Raw genomic sequence first — 24,043 nt, forward strand, 5'->3', positions numbered from 1 at the left:
CCTGTTATCATAAGGATAGCAGTCACTGGATTAAGACCCACCCTAATCCAGTATGACCTCATCCGGATTCAATCCGCACAGACCCTATTTCCAAAGAAGATCTGATTCACGGGCACCAGGGATCTTTTTGGGGGACACAGTTCAACCCGTAACAGGAGTATTGGGAATGACTCCCTTCCCACAGGCCGGGTACCCGCGTGCCTACGAGGACTAGGGAAGCAGCAGGGAGTCGGAGGACATCCCAGGAAGCCAGCCCCCAGCTAGGGGATGTGGGGGCGTGAGCGGAGCCCTCCTGCTCCCCAGCTTGGCGCATTTTGGCGGCAGCACCAGCAGGTGGCACTGTGCACTCCCGTGCGGCCGCCCAGCCAGGCGCGGAGCTGCCGCAGACAAAGGTCTCGCTTTCGGGTTGCAAGGAGCTTGCGCACAGCTGTAAACAGGCCAGGGGCGCGGCCACCTTATGGGTGACACACACGGGAGGAAATCAAACCAGGCGGGGCCGAGGCGGGGTGACTAGGTGGCGACTTTGCGTCGGAGGCCGGCGGGGGGCAGAGGAGGAGGTGACAGGGGTGGCGAGGAGGACCATGGTTTGCAGACCGTGGTGTCAGCGGGGCGGAAAGGAAGGCAGGGACGAGGGATAGGGGACCTGGGAGGCTGCAGGGGCCGGGCCCACAGGGGCCAGGAGTTTGCCTTTCGTTTGATTCCTCACCTGCAAGCTGAGCCGGCCTTTCTCAGGCCTCTCCAGAGGCCCTGTGGCTGATTACACCTGCAAATAGCTCTCCTGTTACTGCAGGTCTGCGGGTGCTCAGAAGGCAGCCCTGGGCACGGGCGGGGGAGGGGGGGCTGTCTGTGCAGATCGAGACTTGAGGGGTCCTTCCCCCCAACCCCAGCCCCAGACCCTGTCTCAGGGGAGCTGGGATGCCTGAGGTGGTCCTGCTGCTCCTGGTGGGGGTCAGCACGGCCCCACAGAGGCCCCTTTGATATACAAAGGGGCAAGGCAGTGTGGGGCTGAGGTGCAGGGGTCAGGTCCCTGCCATGGAGCCGCTTACATGGCATCGGTGAGAGGGAGTGGAGTGCACAGCAAGCCGCTGGCCCGGGAGTGGAATGAGTGGAAGCCATTCCTTTTTTTTTTAAAAGACAAGGTTTTGCTCTGTGGCCCAGGCTGCAGTGCAGGGGCGGGATCACAGCTCACTGCAGCCTCGATCTCCTGGGCTCAGGCCTCCAGAGTAGCTGGGGTGGCAGGTGTACCCCAACACTCCCAGCTAATTTTTGGATTTTTTGTAGAGACAGAGTTTCCCCATGTTGCCCAGGCTGGTCTCAAACACCTGGGCTCAAGCGATCCCCCCACCTTGGCCTCCCAAAGTGCTAGGATTACAGGCATGAGACACTGCATCCAGCCAGAGGCCGTTTCTTACTGTCACCTCCCTGCCTGCACAAGGCCCTCCCACCAACTCCTGTCTCACGGAGCTACCAGGCCCGCCCCTGAGGCTGCTGGTCCTTGACAGTTGGTTCAGTGATTGATTCACATAGCAGATATTGGCCTCTGTACACCTGGCTGGCACTGGGTGCCTGGCCTGTGGGGAGCACCCTGGCTCCTGTGGAAGGGTCAGGGATATGGGGCAGACAGATCTTGTGGAGAAGGCATGGGCTGGGAGCCTGGGGACCTGGATTCAGTGGCTATTCTGCCATCAGCGGCGTGGTCAGTCACCATTGCATGCTAGCCACAGGACCATGCTCCACAGAGTCCTTCCCAGGCCATCCCTGCACCTCTGTCCCGTGCTGCAGGGGTGCCTGGTGGTGACAGCCAGCCCATAGTCCTTGTGCTAAGGTGTCCCTTGTATCTGCTCAGCACTCTGCAAGATAAGTGCGACTGCCATCCTCCGTTCCAGGTGGGGAAACCGAGGCACTGGGAGGGGAAGGGACTTCACAGCTAGGTAGTGGCAGTTTGGCAATGGCGCCTCCCTGTGTGCACACGAGCCTGGGAAGGGCCAGGCACTAGGACCACATTCCTTCCAATTACAGCGGCCTTCCAACGGTCAGGTCTGGGCCTGGCTGCTGGGCAGGGCGGGGCTGGGAGGCCCCAGGCCCCAAGTGGTGGTTAATGGCAGCGAGGAGACGTAAACAGAGCTAATGAGCCCCTTTCATCGTCTCCCTGCTCTAATGAAGGCCTTGGACTCTGGGCTCTGCATTTTGGGGGTTCTTGATTCTGCAGCCTCAAAGAGTCTTAGGGCCAGGGATATGTAGGCCCCCCAACAGGGGTGGGGTATGAGCTTATGGACTCCCAGTGTCCCCTCCCAGGGCAGCCAAGCCAGGGTGAGGAAGTGGAGAGGAAAGGGCATGGAAAGCATCGTGTCATCCCCCTAAAAATTACAAGCCCCAGAAAAAGGGAGTGTTCCCATGGCAACCCAGAGCAGTTGCTTGGCAACTGCTGGCCCCCAAAATACTTGCCTGCAGGAAGGCTCAGGGCTGGGGCTTTCCAATGGGCTTTCCGATGGCTCACCTCCAACCCCCGCCGGTGCACACCCACCTCTGACCCGAAGAGAAGACTCTGAGGCTGAAAGAGAAAATGCAGAGACGGGGGTCCAGGACCTTCATTAGAGCCTGGGGAGGAAGGGGCCTGACCTGCTGAGTTTCCTCAGATACTTCTCATGACCCACCCGCCCTCCACCTCCACCTGGAGACAGGACCCAGCAGCCTCTGCCCCTGGATCCTTCCTGAGGCACACCCCAGTCCACTCCCCTCTCCCCATCTCCCCGCTCTGCCAGCTACCCGGCATCAAGCCAGTCCCCTAGCAACAGAGGCCACTTCCTGGATACCTGAGTGAGAGTTGACAGTGGCAGAATGTCAGAAAATGCAAGGTCAGAAGGCACAGCAATGGCTTGGTGCCAGCCAGGGTGTGTGGGACCATGGGGTACCATGTGTGGTACCATGTGCTTTGCAGCCGTGGCCTGGGGCAGGCTGGCATGCCAGGGTGTGGTTGAGCTGGGTAGAGCCCCTGGAAGAGGGAACTGTGGTTCTGGGCCAACTTTGATACCGACTGACTATGTGACCGTAGTGTGTCCCTTCTCACTGGCCTCAGTTTCCCCATTGGTGACTCATCTACCCCTCTGCCTGTGTGTTCACCGTTCAATGCATAAACATTGCCCTGTGAATTATGTCACCTACTGGGGCCTTGGGGCAGGAGAGTGAGGGGACCAGGACCAGGCCAGCCACTGCCCTTCCTCCTCACCTGCCAGCATCCACCTCAGCTATCAGGCCCCCAGTCCTCAGGTGAGGCAGGTGGCTTTGGAGCAGGACACCTGGGTCGGAATTCCAGCTCAGCGCTTATTGCCGGGCATCCTAGAAGCAGCACAGGACCCCTCTGAGCCTTGCTGTCTGCCCTGAGGCCCCCGCAGTTGCTGTGAGGGTGTAAGGAAGCCCTGCCCTCTGGGCTCCCATAGGGATTGCCTGAGTTTGTGGGTGCCCACCCTGCACCCAGACCTGGGCACTGTGGGAGCCGAGGTGAGAACACAGATGAGGGGTGTCCAGCCTGGAAGGAGCGAGGTGGAGCCCCAGACCCTGGGAAAGGGTGGGGCAGCAGAATGGTGGGAGAAGGCAGGTGGGGCCACACTGCCCAATGGGTTGGACTTTGGAGATGGGAAGGATGTGAGACCTGGTTGCCTCAGATGTTCTCTCTGGGGATGACAGTGAGGGTAGGACTGTTGGTGACCACCCCCCGGGACCTCCCAGTGCTCTCATGGAGCCAGGATGCCAGTCTGACCCTGATCACTTGCTCACTATGTGACCCTGCATCATGACCTCACCCCTCTGAGTCTCCCTTGCCCCATCTGTCAAATGGACAAGGGGCGTGCCCACCTCTGGAGTTGGGTGCTGAACTCGTATGTTCACTTGGGGGTCATCGGCTAGGCTCAGGGTGCTCCCATGGGACTCTGCCCGGCTGCCCCCAATTGGAGTGCCACAAGAGGAGGGGCAGGGCAGGGGGCAGCACAGACAGTGGCGGGGAGCTGCTGGCCCACAGCCCAAGGTGCGTGCAGCCCTGGCCCATGTTCATGCCAGACGCCACGCCAAGAAGGCGGGCGGACGAGGTGAGCACCAGCCTAGCACTGAAGAGCAGGCGGCAGGAGGCCGCTTCAGCTGGTGGGAGGGAAGATTCAGGCATGCAGCCCCACCCACCCTGCCTGGGTGCTGCACCAAGGACCCTCCCCCGCCTCCCCCACGTTGGCCTCCCCTCCCTGCACTGCCTGGTAGGCACATAAAAAACTGGGAGGGTGGCCGGGCGCGGTGGCTCAAGCCTGTAATCCCAGCACTTTGGGAGGCCGAGGCGGGTGGATCACGAGGTCAGGAGATCAAGACCATCCTGGCTAACATGGTGAAACCCTGTCTCTACTAAAAATACAAAAAACTAGCCGGGCGTGGTGGCGGGCGCCTGTAGTCCCAGCTACTCGGAGGCTGAGGCAGGAGAATGGTGTGAACCTGAGAGGCGGAGCTTGCAGTGAGCTGAGATCCGGCCACTGCACTCCAGCCTGGGTGACACAGCGCGAGACTCCGTCTCAAAAAAAAAAAAAAAAAAACTGGGAGGGTGAGACCATGAGAGGGTGAGACTGGGGGGAGGGTGAGACTGTGGGGAGGGCGGTGGAAGGTATTTAAGCCCTGGGGGCTGCCACCACCTGACCTGAATCCATTCCAGAGGGATTCCAGCTCCCACCCCACAGCTGCTGGGCTGTGGCTGCGGAGAGGGAGAACCCCAGCCCTGAGCAGCACTTATCTGTCCCGATGATCAAGTGATTGGCTGATTAATCACCTGATGAGTGCTGTCATCTGTCATGATGATCACCAGGAACAGAAGCCCCAGTGAAGTTCGGGCTGTCTAGAGGTCAAGGGGAGAGAAGCCTGGGAGGTGGGATGGGAGCCCTGGCTTGGCCTCAGGGGACCCAAACAAGTGGGCTCCCTAACTCCTCTGCACCCCCATTGCCTCCTCTGCAGACCTACGAATGTGGGGGAGTGTGAGATGCTCCTAAGGCCCCTGGCACGACATGGGCAGGCCCTCCGCAGGTGGCAGCCAATGTCCGTTCCCCTTCACAGAAGGGAGATGGCCAATGGCCCACCAGCTCCGGCTGCCCTTGGGGATTCAGGGTGTGGGCGCAGGGCAGGGACACTTGCAGGCCCTAAGTTGAATCCACAGGTCTTTTCAGGTAGGGGAACTACGGCCCAGAGGAGGCGAGAAAGTTGCCTAGGCCAAGCATCGCTTCTTCCCTGAGGCCAAGTTCCAGGCCCTGGCTGCCCAGTTGCTCAGGACTGGAGTTCAAGGGTGAAGCAGTCCACCTGGCCTCAGGCCCTGGGTGACTGGGGAGGTGACAGCTGGGGGTAGTGTGCAGGTAGGTAGTGCCCAGTGTGGAAGGTCCCAGCTGGCAGCGCTGCCTGCGTGGTCCCCCTACCCCCTCGAAACAGATGCTTGCCGTTCTTCAGGCCTCCATGAGGAGGTTTCTTCCCAGCTGCTGGGGCCAGGGAGTCCCTGCATGGAGCCCTGAGGGAGTGTGCTCAGGGGTCTGGGGATGCTGGGGCACCCATTGCTGTCTGGCAGATATGCAGGGAGCAGAGTGTGTATCCGGGGCCTCTGGGCCTGCAGTGGCAGGGGCTGTGTGCTGTGGGATGCCGTGGGGCACATATGCATTCCTGCACGTATGTCGGGGTAGGGGCATCTCTCTGCCTTTGGGTGACCCTGTATATCTGCAGCATGCATGTGCCCAGATGTGACAAGCTTGACAGTGGCCGAGGGAGCACATACATGAAGGGGTGCATATGGCTGCGTGTGGGGACACATGGCTGCTGCCCGGGGAGGGAGAGCACATTGCCACAGTGAGTGTGGGAGGGAGTAGGGGTTTGCATTTTGCCTTTTTAAAGTACTAGACCTGGCTGGGAGCGGTGGCTCATGCCTGTACTCCCAGGACTTTGGAAGCCAAGGCGGGTGGATCACCTGAGGTCAGGAGTTTGAGACCAGCCTGACCAACATGGTGAAACCCCATCTCTACTAAAAATGCAAAAATTAGGCCGGGCGCGGTGGCTCACGCCTGTAATCCCAGCACTTTGGGAGGCCGAGGCGGGCGGATCACAAGGTCAGGAGATCGAGACCACGGTGAAACCCCGTCTCTACTAAAAATACAAAAAATTAGCCGGGCGCGGTTGTGGGCGCCTGTAGTCCCAGCTACTCGGGAGGCTGAGGCAGGAGAATGGCGTGAACCCGGGAGGCGGAGCTTGCAGTGAGCCGAGATCGCGCCACTGCACTCCACCCTGGGCGACAGAGCGAGACTCCGTCTCAAAAAAAAAATAAAAATAAAAATAAAAAAATAAAAAATAAAAATGCAAAAATTAGCCAGGCGTGGTGGCGCACACCTGTAATTCCAGCTACTCTGGAGGCTGAGGCAAGAGAATCGCTTGAACCTGGGAGGCAGAGGTTGCAGCGAGCCAAGATCACGTCCCTTTACTCCAGCCTGGGTGACAGAACAAAACTCTGTCACAAACAAACAAACAAAGAAAGCACCAGGCCCAGGCTGGAGCCGTGACCATGAGCAGGGCTGTCCGTTTTCTCATCCGTTACTGGGTTGACAGCCAGGCCCAGCTCACAGGGTTGTGGTGGCTGGAAACTGCTCAGCCACTGCCTGGTACACCCAGCTGCCCACCGTGGTGCTGGCATGGAGACCTGAACAGCTCTCGGAGGGTATCTGGGCAGGGGAGGGCAGCTGGTACCTTGCTGTCCTTTGTCAGATGTCCCAGGTGAGGCAGAGAGGAGAGGCCCTTGAGTCTTACCTTCCAGGGGAGAAGCTAAGGAAGGAGCCAAGCCCAGGGGTTAACGGGACAGTGGGTGGCAGGAGGGGGGGACACAGCAGTGTCCCTCAGACCCAGGGCCCTAGAGTCCCAAGGGATTGCTCTTCTCTAGCCCTGGGGAACTTCTTGCAGGCAAAGGACTGTGAGAAAGAAGGCAGCGGGCACCAGCCCTGCCACCTCCTGGCAGCCAGCCAAGGCCCTGTGCCCTCTCCAGAGGCCAGGGCAGCTCAGGAGGTCCCCTTCGGAAAGGGTAGCCCCACTTCCCAGGCCCTCAGCCCCCTCAGGCAGGCGGCAGGCTGGTGGCAGCACCGGGCACGCAGTGTCCCTGGCACGGCAGGCAGCCTCCCAACCACAAGGGCCCGTTTGTCCTGGTTCCCTTGGCCTCAGTGCACTGGGTGACCAGGGCCTGCTGGACACAGGGGCCTGACTGTGGGCTCAGCCCCCATCCCCCATCCTCACCAGCCACGGCTGTGCGGTGCAGAGGGGTCTCTGCCCACACCAGAGCAACTTCTACTTACCTGTGAACAGAGACCCATTGCCCAAGAGTTGTTCCTGGGCCAGGAATTTAGGAAGGGAAAATCCCCTAGGTTAAACCAGGGCCAACCTGACCACCTACCACTGCCTCCACCGTCCCAGGGCAGGCTGGCTTCTGGGAAACTCCAGGGCCCTGCTTCTAAGAAAAAGGGCTCTTGCTTCCCAGAAGCCTGGCTGCCTTCCTCCTCGCTCTTCCCCCGCCTGGACTTGCCTCTGCCTCTCTTCTCAGCCTGGTTCCCAGGAAAGCACTTTAATGGGAGGGAGCCAGGTGAGCAGAGGCGACCCCGCCCTTCCCTGGCCCTCCACCCCCCTGCCCTCCCTCAGGCTCCTCGCCAACCTCATCACCTCTTACAAGGAGCTCTCCTGGTGATCTTCCCACAAGAACCTCTGACTTGTGTTGTTTTGTTTTGTTTTGAGACGAGTCTTGCTCTGTCGCCCAGGCTGGAGTGCAGTGGCATGATCTCACCTCACTGCAACCTTTACCTCCCGGGTTCAAGCAGTTCTCTCGCTTCAGCCTCCTGAGTAGCTGGGATTACAGGCACAGCACCACACCCGGCTATTTTTTGTATTTTTAGTAGAGATGGGGTTTTACCGTGTTGGCCAGGCTGGTCTCGAACTCCTGAGCTCAAGTGATGCACCCACCCCGCCTCCCAAAGTGCTGGGATTATAGGCGTGAGCCACCACGCCCGGCCTTGTTTTGTTTGTTGAGATGGAGTCTTGCTCTGTCACCTAGGCTGGAGTATGCAGTGGTGCTATCTCAGCTCACAGCAACCTCCACCTCCAGATTTAAGTCATTTTCCTGCCTCAGCCTCCTGAGTAGCTGGGATTATAGGCACGCACCACCATGCCCAGCTTGTTTGTTTGTTTGTTTGTTTGTTTGTTTGTTTGTTTGTTTTTGAGATGGAGTCTTGCTCTGTTGCCCAGGCTGGAGTGCAGTGGCACCATCTTGGTCACTGCAGCCTCCACCTCCCAGGTTCAAGCAATTTTCCTGCCTCAGCCTCCTGAGTAGCTGGGGTTATAGGCACCCGCCACCACACTAAAAATTTTTGTATTTTTAGTAGAGACAGGGTTTCACCATGTTGACCAGGCTGGTCTTGAACTCCTGACCTCGTGATCCACCCACCTCTGCCTCCTAAAGTGCTGGGATTACAGGCGTGAGCCACTGCGCCTGGCCTAGTTTTTTTGTATTTTTAGTAGATGCAGGGTTTCACCACGTTGACCAGGCTGGTCTCGAACTCCTGACCTCAAGTGATTCACTTGCCTTGGTCTCCCAAAGTGCTGGGATTACAGGCGTGAGCCACTGCACCTGGCCTCGGTGAAATGTTTTAATGTCCCTCCTTCCAGCCATACCCGCACTGCCCCCTCAGCTCTCCTAGTCTCTCTGCAGTTGTAACACCTGCTCCTGCCCCACGGGCCCCATCAGCCTTCTCTGTTGTTTCTGCCTTCTGGAGCATTCTTATTTTCAAACATGCATTTTACTTATTATGACCCAGGCCAAAGGTGATTTTTGTGTTTTGTGTTTTTCCCTGGTCTATCGCTGGCACTTGAATAGTGCCTGGCACCTAGTAGGTGTTCAGTTAATTCGCATGGTCTGGCTGTGTGAATATAGTCGTACCCCGGGCCCTCTCTGTGGTCCGCAGACAGTGCAGGCCACAAACTCTGTAACTGATCCTCATCTACTTCAGTAGAGAAATGGACATTGTTTAGAAACTCCATGGCAGCTGACATTGCTACAACATTTCGGTTGCGTTTTACAGAAGTATCAACTGGCCTTGAATTCAAAATAAGAACTCTGGTTCTTCCCTGTAGAGGATGCCACCTTGGCGTGCCATGTTTTGACACGGAGCATGTGCCAGGCCCTATCCTGAGTGCTTCCCATCCAGTGTTTCAGCATGCAGTCTTTTACAGGCAGAGGTCATCCCTGTTTATGGGCCAGAACCGAGGCCCAGCAAGGGAAAGGGACCGGCCTGGCTCACCCAGCTCTGAGGGCTTAGCCCCAGACTCCTGACACTGTAGGCCCCAGCTCCCAGCCGCTGCTCGGATCCTTACAGTTAGATGTTGGGTTCCTCCTGGAGCTGGACCTGGGGGCAGGCAGGGTGGGGGAGGGGAGCTGCGGTGCCCTTGGCAGGGCTGGGTCCTGGTGGGCTCAAAGCCAATGGGAGCGGCTGGGGCAGGGCCTGGATTCTTGGATCCTCAGTTTCTTGGCAACCTTCGTGACTCAGTGGGCTGGTAATAGGGGCCGGCAGGCAGGCAGCCAGTGCAGGGGAGCCCTGCGGTGGGTGAATCAGCCAATTGCTGCATTACTGTCCTGCCTGGGGTGGTGCCAAGCCCCAGCTGCCAAAATAAACACAGCCCCTCTTTGCCTTTCTGTCCCCGCTCCGGGGTGGCCCACCTTCCACATGCCTTGGCAGGTGTGTCCTGTGGAGGGAAAGGACCTCCCCATTGGGGTCTGTAGCCTTCCACAAGTCATTCGGAGGCTCTGCCTCCCCACCACACACAGGGGCCCTCCCGTGAACCAGAGGCCATTGAGATACTGGCACCCTGGACCTAGAAGGGCACCGTGAGGATAAAATCACCTTTGATTCTTTTTCCCAGCACCCTGGACTTAGAAGGGCACCATGAGGATAAAATCACCTCTGACTCATTTCCCAGCACTTTGGGAGGCCGAGGTGGGTGGATCACAAGGTCAGGAGATTGAGACCATCCTGGCTAACACGGTAAAACCCCATCTCTACTAAAAATAGAAAAACTTAGCCGGGCGTGGTGGCGGGCACCTGTAATCCCAGCTACTCGGGAGGCTGAGGCAGGAGAATGGCGTGAACCCGGGAGGCGGAGCTTGCAGTGAGCCAAGATTGCGCCACTGCGCTCCATCCTGGGCAACAGAGCAGACTATCTCAAAAAAAAAAACAAAAGTCTTCCTGCTAAGAGTTTGCAGGAGGGAGCGACTGGGAGCGCAGTCTCAGAGTCAGACAGGATTGGAAGCCCTGCTCTGCTGTGTGGCTTTGGATGAGTTTTGTGCCATCTCTGAGCTTCTGTCCTCAAACTTACCTGCAAAACCTGCTTTACGTATCATGGTGGTGAAATGATACCCGCATTGGCATGGCAGTGAGTAGTAGAAATTATCGGGGGTTGTGGGCTCTGGTTTAGGCGCTAGGTTGGAGGCAGCAGTGATCAGGAGAAATGGAAGTCAGAGTTCCCAGCCTGGGCCTCCTACAGGGGACAGACCACCCACCCCAGGGACAGGGCCCAGCAGTGTCAAGTCTGTGTGCTGCCTGGAACAAATCTACTTGTGATCCTTACTTTGGAACAGAGTAGAGGAAAGCAAGGGGGCCGGACTTACACCCTACCTTGGCACTAACATGCTGTGTGACCTCAGGCAAGTTGTTCGCCCTCTCTGGGCCTCAGTTTTCTCAGTTTTACAACAGAGATGATGACTGTGGCTTCATCTTTCTGGCAGAGGCTGTGTGGAAAAGTGCTTTGTCCCCACTGAGGTATGCTAAAGGCAGCGCCAGACTAGGCTTTAGGGGATGAAGACATGTCAGGAGTTGATCCTGCCTCCCAGGCTTCTGAACATGGCAAGAATTTGCCCCTGGGCTGCACGGTGACAGGTGTCAGTGGTGCCCCCATCCCTGGGAGTCTCCTAGTCAGATGCCAGGCATAGGCTCAGCCTCCAGGGGCAGGATCCATCTCGTGTACAACCACAGCACCATCACTGCCTAGCAGAGCCGGCTGGGCCTGAATGTGTGTTGAGTGACTTGACGGGCCCTCAGGTTCCCAGAAGCCAGGGGGAGGGGAGCTGAGTGTCCCCCCAGCTGGATACCAAGTCTGGTCAGCAGGTCCCTGAGTCAAGTTAGCAGCAGGAAAGAGGAGCAAAAGCCAGGCCTCAGCCTCTGCTATCTGCTTCCTGGACAGGATGTGGTGCCGAGTAAACAGCTTCTCGAGGAGTCACCGCTCTGGCTCTGAGTCACAGCTCCTAGCGACAGCTGCACAGTGTTTGTAAACAATGGGCCTCGCACCGGCCTGGCCCTGCCCCTACCTAGAAAGGTGCCTGTGGGTTGGGTTTTGCTAGCCTGGGCTTGTGTGTGTGGCCAGGTGCATTATCCCAGGCCACCTGGACTGCTGGGCAGAGCATCGTGGGACCGCTGGCAGGTCGTGTGTCCTGGGAGAAGCCTGAGGTCAGGGCTGTCATGAGCTTCGCACACAGTAGCTGGAAATGTTTGTGTCGTGTATGGCCCTCACTAGGCCCAGCTCCTGAAGGCAACCAGAGTTGGGGTGGTGGGGGGCTGCAGGTGGAGCTCTTCCAACTGGCCTCACCCCCAGGCCCCAGCGCCTGGGCTCTCCATGGCGGTCTTCGTTCCAGGCAGTGACAGTGATGTGGCGCATCACGTGGCAGCCTGGCCGGCAGGGAACAAAGACCCTGCTTTCCCCCAGGCTGGCGGCAGAGGCAGGGCCAGGGACCACGTGGGTGGAAGGAGGAGTGCGTGGCCCTGCTGCTCCCCTCCCGCCGGCACCACCTCCTCAGGACGCCTGCATTTCTGAGTGACAGCTGGTGCTGCTCCTCCTGCAGCCTGACTGTGTCACCAGCCCCTCGACAGCCTTTTCAGCAAACTCAGTGCCCACTGCCGTGGGTAACTCTGCCCACCCTGGCTCCAAAAGGAGGAGCCCCAGGATTGGGCCCTGAGGCCAGGCTGACCTGTGCTGGAGGCGGGGGCAGGGGAGATATGGGGGTAACAGGCTTGGGAAGCTGGGCTGGAGTGGGCTATTCAAGAATAACACAGAAAGCTTGCGTGAGAGATGCGATGGCCTGCACAGGGCCTGGTACCCAGGAGCTGCTTGTCCAAGTAAAGGCATTAGCTCACAAACACACCTAGCAGGGTAACCTGGTTCCCTGCCACTTCCCTACTGGTCCCCCACCATGAAAGCTGAGCACTTCTGGCCGGGCGCGGTGGCTCTCGCCTGTAATCCCAGCACTTTGGGAGGCCAAGGCAGGCGGATCTCGAGGTCAGGAGTTTGAAACCATCCTGGTCAACATGTGAAACCCCGTCTCTACTAAAAATACAAAAATTAGCCGGGCATGGTGCCGCGTGCCTGTAATCCCAGCTACTCGGGTGGCTGAGGCAGGAGACAAGCTTGAACCCAGGAGTTGGAGGTTGCAGTGAGCTGAGATGGTGCCACTGCACTCCAGCCTGGGTGACAGAGCGAGACTCCGTCTCAAAAAAAAAAAAAAGGAAAAAAGAGAAAGAGAAAGTTGAGCGCTTCTTTCCAGGGCCTCTTTAAGCCCCCCACCCAATCAAATGCGCACACACTGTAGGAAATACCTTCTCGCCCACTGAGCCTTTCTACAGGGCTGGGCTGAGAGGTCACACTTTACATACAAGGAAACCGAGGCTCAGGGAAACCCTCCCCACCCCCCCAAACCACGTGGTGAGCTCCCTGTTAAACTTGGAGCGGCAGCCGAACCACACCACACAATGCCCACGGTCACATGGCCAGGCAGTTGGCGACACCGGAGTGAGAGGCCGAAGCTGGGGACAGTCTCGGATCCCTGCTCGGATACCAACCCCTGCCGCCTGCCTCACCCAGATCCTGCCTGTCTGCACAGGGCTTCTTTCCCATTAAGAGTGTGTACCCAGACAGCGTCCTCTTCGTTGGTCTCCTCTCCCGGGACCAGGCCTGCCTTGCAGTACCCATCTGTGTGTGCTTCTACATCGGCAAACACTTCCGAGCTATCTGCTAGGATCCAGATACAAGCCACACTCTGAGCACTGGGCAGACCCTGGACTGCCATCTGGACCTTGCTCTCAGGGATGGAGTCAGGCTATGGCACTCCTGGCACAGGGGCAGCACCCACCAACATTGATCAAATGTCTGTTATGTGCCTGGCACTGGGGCAGGCATGTGACCCTGTGGCACCTGAACTCCTCAAATCCCCGTGGGAGATGATTGTTGCACATCTGCCAAGCACGACCATGAGCCAAGCCCATGCTGAGTTATTGTGGAATCCTCCAGCGCCCTTGTGCCCATTTTACAGAGGAGCAAACTGAGGCCCAGAGATGCTAAATCACTGGCCCAGGGTTCCAGAGTCCCTGGGGATCAGAATTTCAATCCTGGGCTGACCGGTTCACAGCCTGGTTGGCTCTACTATTTCTCGAAGCTAAAGGTTGAGTCACTGTGTGCGAGAGAGGCCAGAGGTGATGCCTGACTTTTCCAGGGGACAGGGCCTTCGAGCCTGGCCCACAGGAGGAAGTGTGCCAGATGGAAAAAGGACAGGGAATGGGGTGGCTGGGGCAGGGATGGTCAGGGATGGTGTTGGTGCATTAAGACAGGGGCGTTGGAGAAGGCTGCTCTGAGTGGGGACCGAGTCCTGAGACCAAGGGGGAAGAACATAGTTCCCAGCAGAGGATGCTGGCAGCTGGAGTTAGTAGGAGGGGGCTGTGGGCAGGTGAGGACTTGGGATTCTCTTCTGGGTGGGACAGAAATGGTGCAGGGATTTTAGCAGAGGTGATTTGTTCTGGCCGCAGGGTGAGTCCAGGGAGGCAGGAAGGTGGCTGCTCCAGGGCCCCCCTGAAATGACCCTCTAGCTCCATTTCTCTGATGCCCCTCCAGCCCAGCCTGGCCCCACCCCCAGATGTCCATCCACATCCCCTGAGAGTCCCCACCCCAAGGGTGGCAGAGCTCCCAGGCCCTGAACTGCCTGCTCAGCTGGGTCCCCTGAGGCCCACAAAGCCACCGGAAGAGGATGTGAGATGCTCAGAGGAGCAGAGCTGGGAGCAAGCTGCTGCTGGGGCAGTGTCTGGGCGAGACGCTGGGCCCCGGGGCCTGATGTGCCTGTGGGGGCCCTCCACAGCCCCTGCCCACACCCCCTCCTCCCAGCCTCTGCTGTCCTGCTCCCTGCCCTGTGCCCTCCACTTACAGCCAGGGACTGGGCATCCACCCGGCCAGGGTCCCAGGAAGGTAAGGAAGTAGCTGAGACCCTTGGCCTCTGACTTCACCCTGGCATCTCTGGGCTTTGGGGTTGGGGCTCTGAGTGTTCTTACCCCCAGGTCAGGATGGAGGGAGCGTCTGCAAGCTTTGCAGAGCGGCTGGACAGACGTGGTCCTGGGTTTTCCTGTGAGATCTTGGGCAAGTCCCAGCTCTCTCTGGGGCTCATCTTTCCACTTGTCAGATGGGTGTGTTGGATGCGTCCGATGGCTTCCAATGTCTGGTTTGAAGCAAAATAAGAAAAACAGGGATGGGGACAAGGTGGTAAATTTTGTGTTGTGGTGGTGGTGGTGGTTGTTTACAACTCCAGTAGTCACTCTAGTAAATTATTCTAAAAGCCAAATGTACTCATTTCATGGCTGCCCTTCTTTCTGATGGCAGCCCTTTCTTGTTACCTTTGGTGGTGTTTTTTCTGAATGGTGGGAGTAGTGCTGGTGATATTATTATTTTTTACCATCCTACTTAATGAAACAGTTGGCAACCCCTACCCCTGTGCCCAGTTAAAATGAAATCTTGTGGCTAGGTGCGGTGGCTCATGCCTGAAATCTTACCACTTTGGAAAGCCAAGGCAGATGGATCACCTGAGGTCAAGAGTTCGAGACCAGCCTAGCCAACATGGCAAAACCCCAACTCTAATAAAAATACAAAAAAATTAGCCAAGTGGCTGAGCGTGGTGGCTCACGCCTGTAATCCCAGCACTTTGGGAGACTGAGGCAGGCAGATCATGAGGTCAGGAGTTCGAGACCAGCCTGGCCAACATAGTGAAACCCCGTCTCTACTAAAAATACAAAAATTAGCCGGGTGTGGTGGCACGTGTCTATAGTCCCAGCTACTCGGGGGGGCTGAGGCAGGAGAATTGCTTGAACCCGGGAGGCGAAGGTGCAGTGAGCTGAGACTACGTCATTGCACTCCAGCCTGGGTGACAGAGTGAGACGATGTCCCAAAAGAAAAAAAAAAAAAAATTAGCTGAGCATGGTGGCATGTGCCTGTAATCCCAGATACTCGGGAGGCTGAGGCAGGAGAATGACTTGAACTGGGAGGCGGAGGTTATAGTGAGCCGAGATCGCACCACTGCACTCCAGCCTGGGCGACAGAGAGAGGTTCCATTTCAGGAGAAAAAAAAAGAAGAAGAAAGGAAATCTCGTGCCTGGGTGCCAGGGATGGAGGAGCTCAGGTCTAGGGGGTAGGGAAGCCTTCCAGAACAAGTGAGTAGGGGTCTCCTGCCTGCCTCCCAGTGCCTCTGGCTACACTCACACCCACCTGGTAGCTCTGCTGACTGAGCCCTGTTTTGATTTGGTTACTTGTATCTGTCACCTTTCTGACTCTGTGTGGTGGTTTCCAGTCCCCTGACACAGAAGGAATGGGAGTGGGGGCTTGGAGAATTAAGGGAGAAAGCTGGGCTAGCTTGGGGCAGCCTCTCCACTTGTCCTCGGCTGGCCCATGGCCTGGTACAAGCGGGAATTCCTGGCCCTGCCTGTCACAGGAGCAGGTATGACAGCCACGCGGGTGACACCAGGCCTAGGCACTCGGGTGCTCCACTCCACTAAGGCACGTAGGCGACAAGCACACTGGCAGAGGGCCTCCCGCAGGGCCCACTTCCCACCTGGCTCTCGCCCCACCATGGCCCGGGAAGCAGGCCAGGTTTGTGCCAGGCCTGCCGTGCCCAGAGTGGGGAAGGGCTCCGTGTTCTTTGCCTGTGTCTCTGTGGTGACTGCCAGGAGGAGGGCCATCGCCCGCCGTGCCGCTCTCCAAAGCCCGACACCTTGGCTGGCACCTCTGCCACCACCGGCCACCACTGAGGTGAGTTTCCAGGGCAACCAGTGCCTCTGCTGGGGAGGGGCCGGGTGGGTCACCGCCGGGCCCCAGGGGCGCGGGAGTTGCTTTCCCAGGACTCCCCTTTTTCCCCGTCAGAACTGGTTGGAGGAGTTTGGAACTCGCAGTGGAGTCTTCATCTCCCATCTCGGGTATGAGAGAGGAGACTGGGGGTCTGCTCTGCTGCTGGTGCCTGTGTGCACCCACTTGGCCTCCCCAGCTGCCCCGTGCTCCGTGGGTCAGTCCAGGGTGGCTGTGGGCTGTCCCGGAAGCTCTGTCCGGAGAGTGCTTCTTGGATTACCAAGGACTTCTGTGCACTACTTCACTGTCTGCTCTCCTGAGAAGCCTGAGAGCCTGGTGCTATGACGGTTACTGTCCTCATTTTACTGATGGAGAAACTGAGGCCCCGAGAGGTGAAACTAAGGCTAGGAAGACACAGGACAGGCACTGGAACCTGAATCTGTGCTCCAGATCTTAAAAGAGTTCCCCAAACCCACAAGAAAGAATGGCCCCTTGGGGCTGGCTCATCCCAAGGCCCCCTGTGCTATGACATTTCTAGCTGGCACTTTGTGGAGCATTTCCAAGGAGTCCGGGGCCAGGCTGGCGGCTGACCACCCTGCAGGAGGGGAGACCATGGATGCTGGGGCCCCTCGGGGTGTGATGTGCCCCGCCTATCACAGCTGTGGGATAGACGTCGCTCCCTCCTGATCAGGGCCCCCGGGCTTGGGGACAGGTACTAGGCTGAGATTATGGGACCCTCTGGGCCTTTGGTCCCTTCCTCAGCCAGGTGTGCACAGCGCCCCCGCAGCCTCTCTGCCACTCTCTCTCCTCACCCCCGTCTGCCTGCTGTCTCCCTCTCCCGCTGTGGTCCTCCGGCTCACTTTTGGGTCTTAGGCTCAGTTTCCCTCTATGTCTTCCTCTCTCCTCTGCTTCCCTCCACGTCAGGCTGTCACATGTTGAATTGGTAGCCCCTTGGGGGTGGCAGTGACTCGTCATGGTGCCAGGCAGCGAGCACTGCAGGAGTGGGGGACAGCTGTCCGAGCGGCCCCCGGTTTGCAGCCCATGGATGCATTTATCACATTTGCTCCTCTGCGTGCCTACCCCTCAATATGCTGTGGGTGTACCCATTTTCAGAGGATGACAGCAGTGCCCCACAGCGAGTCCCAGGCTGATCCGGAGCCCTCTGCATCCCCATCCAGGGCCGTTTCCGCTGCTCCCGGCATCGGCACACCTCGTTCCGGTTGTGCTGAGACAGCAGCGCCCTGTGAGGTCAGAGGGTTGCTGTCACCCCGCCACCCAGTGTGGTCTCCTGGAGATTTCAGTGGTTCGGTGCTTCGCTTCTCACCTGGCTAGCTCTGAGTTCAGCCTCTCGCCTGTGGGGACCCCTGCATCCTGGGGATAGAAGGAGGAGGAAGAAGCTACCAGAGGTTGCCAGGAACCCAGTGGCAGGGGAGGTGGGGCTGAGCCAGGCCCGCCTGCTGTGCCGGGAGTTCCCACGCGTGGTCCAGCTGCGTCACCTCCTGCCAAGGTGTGTGCTCACCCGTCCACAGAGGGCCACCCCAGGACCTAGGCAGGCTAGGAATGGTGACGCCAGTGTTGGGAAATGACCGAGGAGCGTGTCCAGGCCTCACCCTTTTCATGTCCTCCCCAGGCTCTAAATATAGATCACAAGAGACAGAAAGGGGTCAGTGACCTCCACCTGCCCAACAGGAGGTGACAGGTTTTCCACCAGGGCCTGACCTGAGTCTGGATACCTGGCTGCCTTTCCTCCCGGCCTTGGCCGAGCCCAGGTTGAAAAGGGTGGTAGTTAAAGGCCACAGTCACCCAGACACTGCCTTGTGCCCGGTTCCCGCTCTGAACTGCTGTGTGTCTGGCAGTCCCTAGAACTGCACCCCAGGCCCAAAACCCATTCCCTGGGATCCTGCCTAAAGGCAGGCCTGGGTCCCGACTTGAAGGTGCACAGGGGCAGCTTTTATGATCCGCCTCTCAGGTACTGGCCAAGGATGTACCGGCCGAGGAACGGGTGGAAGGAGGGAAGGACCAGCCAGAGAAAAGGGGCAGCGTGAAGAAGGAGCTGCAGCAGTTCTGCCGAGAGGGAGCCTGGAGGGGGAAGCTAGGACTACAGCGAGCCAGTGGTCTTCTGCCTGAGGGCAGTGGGATCAAGACCCCACTGGCCACAGTGTCTGGGTATGGAGCAGGGAGAAGAGGGACCACAGAGTTCCAGCCTGAACACATCTTTTCCTTAAATGAGACAGCTGCTCAGGGGCTGAAGAGTGACGTAAGATGCCCAGGGAGTCTCTCCTCGCCGCCGTCTGCCTGCTGCCTCCCTCTCGCGCTGTCCCTCGCTGTGGTCCTCAGGCTCACTCTTGGTTCTTGGGCTCAGTTTCCATCTGTGTGTCCCCCTCTGTCTCTTCCTCCTCTGCTTCCCTCCACTTCGGGCTGTCACATGTTGAACTGGTGGCCCCTCCAGGGTGGCAGTGACTCCCCTGGGTGTCGGGCACTGGGCACTGCAGGAGTGGGGGACAGTTGTCAGAGCGATCCCCACACATGCCCTGGCTACAGGAGGCAGCTGCAGTCAGCTTCCGGCGACACTCGGGAACACAGACCCGGTATGGTCAGGTCAGCCAGAGTTACAGGAGAAGTGGGAAATGTGGATTTTTATATGAAATCACCTGACCTTTTACTGTTGGCTTAAAATTTTAAAAACACTTCGCAAGCCAAACAAAACACGTGTGTGGGCGGGAGCTGGCTGCCATCTGTCAGTTCACAGCCTGCCTTTTTAAGTTCCCCTGCGAGCAGTGTCCCGGCTTCCGAAAGGTCTGTGCAGCTGTGCTTTCCAGGGGCTTGTGGTTGTAGCCCCCAAGGAAAGGCAGGTGCATGTCCCAGGGGGAGGTTGGGAACCTGGGAAGGCTAGGTGGGAGGTGGGGGGCATGAGCTGGAGCAGGAGGGAGGAAGGGACCAACGCTGATTCCTAAGAACCCCCACTTCCGGACAGTGCTTAGTGCTGTCGAGAGTCCCTAGTTCCTCCCAGCAGAGGCTCCAACAGCCAAGCACAGGGTTGTCCATAGCCTTGAGCGTCAAACCCACCCAAGTTGACCTGGGCTGCCCCCAGCCGCCTCTGACAGCCCCATCTGGGCATCTGGACTTGGGTTCTAGCTGCCCATGGCCTCACTCCCTGCAGCAGGGCCCCCAACCCCTTTTGTAGTAAAGATGCCATCAGTGACCCCTGAGCACACAGAGAGTAATACAGGAAATGGTGAGCCTGGCCAGGTGTCACTGCCCGGGGCCAGAAGTTTGTAGTCCTCTCTGGAGGACTGCTGGGAGCCTCAGAGGTATCAGAGGGCGAGTCTCAAGCTGTGTCCTTTTTCTTCTTTTTTTTGAGACGGAGTCTCGCTCTGTCGCCCAGGCTGGAGTGTGGAGGTGCAATCTCGGCTCACTGCAACCTCCACCTCCCAGGTTCAAGCGATTCTCCTGCCTCAGCCTCCCGAGTAGCTGGGATTACAGGCACACGTCACCATGCCAGGCTAATTTTTTTGTATTTTTAGTAGAGACGAGGTTTCACCACGTTGGCCAGGCTGGTCTCGAACTCCTGACCTCAAGTGATCCACCCAGCTCAACCTCCCAAAGTGCTGGGATTCCAGGCGTGAGCCACTGCATCCAGCCATTTTTCTTCTTATAACTTTTATTATGGATAATTCCAAATAGACACAAAAGTAGAGAAAATTACATAAAGACCCCAAGCTTTCACGACCATCGGTGCAGGGCCACTCTTGTTCACCTCTCACTGCCCCACTCCCTGCCCATCCCTGGAGACATTTACATGAACCCCAGGCATGTGATACCATCCACAGATAGCCCAAGATGTAACACTGCTAGTGACCGCAACACCATTCTCACACCTAAAAAGATGTCTAATGTCATCCAGTATGCAGCAGTGTTCAGACAATCCACATGTCTTGTAGTTGTTGGTTTTTTTTTTTAAACAGTTGTCTTGCCGACATCATGATCCAAAATCCACACATTGCATTTGTTAGATGTCTCTTACCCTTCTTTTAATCCAGTTTCCCCTTTTTCCTCTGAAATGTATTTGTTGAAGAAACTGGGTTGTTTGTCCTGTAGAGGTTCCCACAGCCTGGATTTGTGGATTGCAGCCTTGTGGTGTGTTGAACATGTTCCTCTGTCCCCTGTAATCCCCAAAATGGCAGTTATATGCAGAGGCCTGCTTTGATTTAGGTTTGGGTTTTGAGGAGAACACTGTGAGTGGTGCTATGTTCCTCCACTGGTGACATGTGCTGTCCCAGGATGGCCTTGCCCTTGGTTAGGGTGTCCCCACAGCTTACAGGAGGCACAGGAGGCCTCAGGAGAGGGTCTTGCATGCAGGAGGCGTCCCATGAATGCCAAGCCCGGTTGCTAACAGTGTGGAGCAGTCAGGCCTGCCCGATCTGGGGGCATTGGGCAACACATCCTGTGCAGGGAACTCTACCAGTACATTCATTAGTGGGGTGTGTGTATCTGTGTCTCTGTCTCTATGTGTGTGTTTCTCTATGTGTCTATGTCTCTATATCTGTGTATGTCTGTGTCTATCTCAAACTTGTTTTTTCCCTTTTTGTGGAGAATGGGGTCTTGCTATGTTGCCCAGGCTGGTCTCCAATTTCTGGGCTCAAGAAATCCTGCCTCTGCCTCCCTAAGCTCTGGGTTACAGGCATGAGCCACCACGCCCAGTCTCTTTGTCTGTCTCCATGTCTCTAAGTATGTATGTCTGTCTGTGTGTCTCTGTCTCTGTGTGTGTATGTATGTCTCTGTCCCTATGTCTCTGTGTGTGTGTCTCTGTATATGTGTGCGCCTGTGTCTGTCTCTGTGTGTCTCTGTCTGTCTCTGTGTGTGTGTGTGTCTGTGTCTCTGTGTCTGTGTCTCTGTCTCTATGTGTCTCTGTATGTCTGTGTCTCTTTGTCTCTGTCTCTATGTATGTGTCTCTGCGTGTGCATCTCTGTGTATCTTTGTGTCTCTGTGTCTATGTATGTGTCTCTGTGTGTGCATCTCTGTGTATCTTTGTGTCTGTCTCTATGTCTGTGTATGTGTCTCATGTACAGCCAGAGCAGTGATCAGGCTTCCCAGGAGTTGGGAGGGGAGTCCCAAAGGTAGGTGAACAAGGCAGGAAGAGGAACTTTGTGAAAACAGACACCAGCCAGAGGGACTGGCTAAGTAATGCCCTCCCCGACCCTGGCTCCTGTAGATGATATAGTCAGATGGGAAGGAGCCAGGCCAGCCGCGTTGGAGGGTTTAGTGTAATGAATTCTTTATTCTTCACCTTACCAGCCTCCTTGGGGCCACCCCTCGCCCCAGCACCCAGGACCTTCAAGGCCAGAATAGTGGTGACTCTTCTGTGTCCTCATGAGTCACTTGTCCTTCTGGGCTATAAAACGGGTGGGCGCTTGTTCCCAGGCCCATCACTCAGCGAAGGAGATAAAGAGCAGAGGAGATAAAGTCAGTGGCAGGCAGCTTCTGGACTTTCAGTTTCTGGAGGCACTGGGAGCTTGGCCCCAGGAGAAAGGGATGGGAGGAGGAGCTTAGAGCCAGAGGGCAGTGTCTAGGTCACCTCTTTGTGGCCCTGTGGGAACCTCCTGCCTCTAAATGTGCCTCACCTACATTACCCTCCCTGGCCAAAGGGCTTGGAGGCTTCCTAAACAGCCTCTAGGGATCTCCATCCCAAATCAAATCTACCCATCTTGCTTCTTAAAAAAAAAAACAAAAACAGGCTGGGCGTGGTGCTCATGCCTGTAATCCCAGCTCTTTAGGATGCCAAGGAGAGCGCTTCACTTGAGGCCAGAAGTTCAAGACCAGCCTGGCCAACATGGTGAAACCCTGTCTGTACGAAAAATACAAAACTAGCTGTGCATGGTGGCGGGTGCCTGTAATCCCAGCTCCTCGAGAGGCTGAGGCAGGAGAATCACATGAACCCAAGAGGCGGAGACTGCAGTGAGCCAAGATCACATCACTGCACTCCAGCCTCCAGCCTGGGTGACAGAGCGAGACTCTGTCTAAAAAACAAAATCGGCCGGGCGCGGTGGCTCAAGCCTGTAATCCCAGCACTTTGGGAGGCCGAGGCGGGTGGATCACGAGGTCAGGAGATCGAGACCATCCTGGCTAACATGGTGAAACCCCGTCTCTACTAAAAATACAAAAAACTAGCCGGGCGTGGTGGCGGGCGCCTGTAGTCCCAGCTACTCGGGAGGCTGAGGCAGGAGAATGGCGTGAACCCGGGAGGCGGAGCTTGCAGTGAGCCGAGATCGCGCCACTGCACTCCAGCCTGGGCGACACAGCGAGACTCCGTCTCAAAAAAAAAAAAAAAATCAAAAACAGCATTTATCACATACAGCTGATTATTAAAATACTGATTTTAGAAATTAGAAATTCAGGGAAGTAAAATGAAAGCCAGTATAGCTTCTCTACCCAGCTGCAACTTACCACCATAATTTTTGTGAAGTAGGCCCTTCTAGTCGTGTGCACATGGGGGTCTGGTTCTGAAAGGATGACCTGCCACCTCACTCCAGTCACAGTGGAAGCGTTTTCCGAGGGTGTCTGAGGATTGGCACTTGGGAAGGGGGCAAGATGTGCTCGTGGAATGTGCTGTCTGGTCCCGCCCTCTCAGTTTACAGATGGAGAAACTGAGGCCCAATGGTCCGGACCAGTGGGGAGGTTGGCATGGCCAGGGCTGCTGGCAGCGATTGCTGGCCTCCCTGAGGACTGAGGGCTGAGGCCGGGGCAGGCCCAGTGGTGGGTGAGGCACGAGGAAGGGTCCCATTCATTCATCCACTCTCCTGGCCCTGCTGTTAAGCCCCAGGTTGTCTTCCTTCCTCACTGGCTTCCAGAAAGAGTAGTTGAGGATCTCCCTGTCCCTGCTTCCCCTTCAGCCCCAGCAGCCCCACTCCACCCTGAGACCAGGGATGTCCAAGCGACAAGCAGCCCCAGCTGACAGGCCCCGCAGCCATGTGATCTGCCCAGCATTGTCACTCTTGATGCCTTCCTCTTCAGTTGCCTCTCAGCCCCAACCTTGGCGCCTCCCGCTCTCCCCCACCTCCCTGACTTCCCCTCCTCTGAGGGTGTCTGTAAGGCTGAAAGGGGATAGTATGGGGCTTTACCCCAAAAATGGTAGGGCCCCACTCTTTCCCCCACTACACACAGAGCCCCGCACTCAGGATTTCCAATTGCACTGACATGGTCACTGAACACATAGTCAGCCTCTCCAAACTCCGCATGAGCCTGTAGTCAGGTGCAGGTGCTGAGTGCTTTATGTCCCTCACGTAATGTCATCCTCCCCGCAGTTGTTTGAGGAAGTCATTTTCACTACCCAGATTTTGCAGATGAAGAAACAGTGAGGCTCAGAGGGGTTAAGCAACTTGTGGAAGGCCACAGAGCTGGGGAGAGGCTTTGCTGGAATTCGGGGTTGCCGACACCAGGGCGGCTTCCCCACACATCATAAGCACGTACAGATTTCAGACCTACACAACCCACGCACTGCAGCAGCGTAACACGCAGACGGTGCCTAAGCGGGGTACCCAAGGCCCGACGACACACGTGACAACAGGCCCTTTAGGGAGACCCAGCCAACGCGCGCCCCTCGACCTCCCCGGCCCCGCCCTCTTTGTTCAGACTCCGCCCCTCCAGGCTCCCGGGTCTGACCTCGGCGAGGGCGGGGCCGCGGGCGCGCGCACGCACGCACGCGTCCCTGGGCCTCTCCGGTCCCGCCCCTCCCTGGCCCCGCCCTCCTCACCCCTCCGGCTCCGCCCCCAGCCTGACATCAGCAGGGGCCGGGCCGCGGGCTCACAGCGGAGGCAAAGCCCAGTCGCGCGGGCTGCGCCGCCGCCCCCGCCGCGCGCCGGGCCGGCCCCGCGCCCGC

General features: G+C 57.5%; 1 protein-coding gene across 3 annotated transcripts in view; it reads left to right on the forward strand.

The window, feature by feature from the left end:
• Nucleotides 1-24,043, forward strand: part of RALGDS (ral guanine nucleotide dissociation stimulator) — a 51,963-nt gene that overhangs the window by 4,191 nt on the left and 23,729 nt on the right. The window contains exon 1 of one of the 3 annotated variants that reach the window (XM_025359259.1): nt 14,108-14,307. The exons of 1 other annotated variant lie outside the window; for it this stretch is intronic. In XM_025359259.1, the coding sequence (XP_025215044.1) occupies nt 14,176-14,307 (132 nt within the window). In that variant the 5' untranslated portion in view covers nt 14,108-14,175. Of the gene's footprint in view, nt 1-14,107; nt 14,308-15,877; nt 16,135-24,043 lie in introns of those variants that run through there. One more of the 3 variants, XM_025359256.1, reaches the window with a different exon arrangement.

This window comes from Theropithecus gelada, chromosome 15, assembly GCF_003255815.1.
Source record: "Theropithecus gelada isolate Dixy chromosome 15, Tgel_1.0, whole genome shotgun sequence".
NCBI lineage: Eukaryota > Metazoa > Chordata > Mammalia > Primates > Cercopithecidae > Theropithecus > Theropithecus gelada.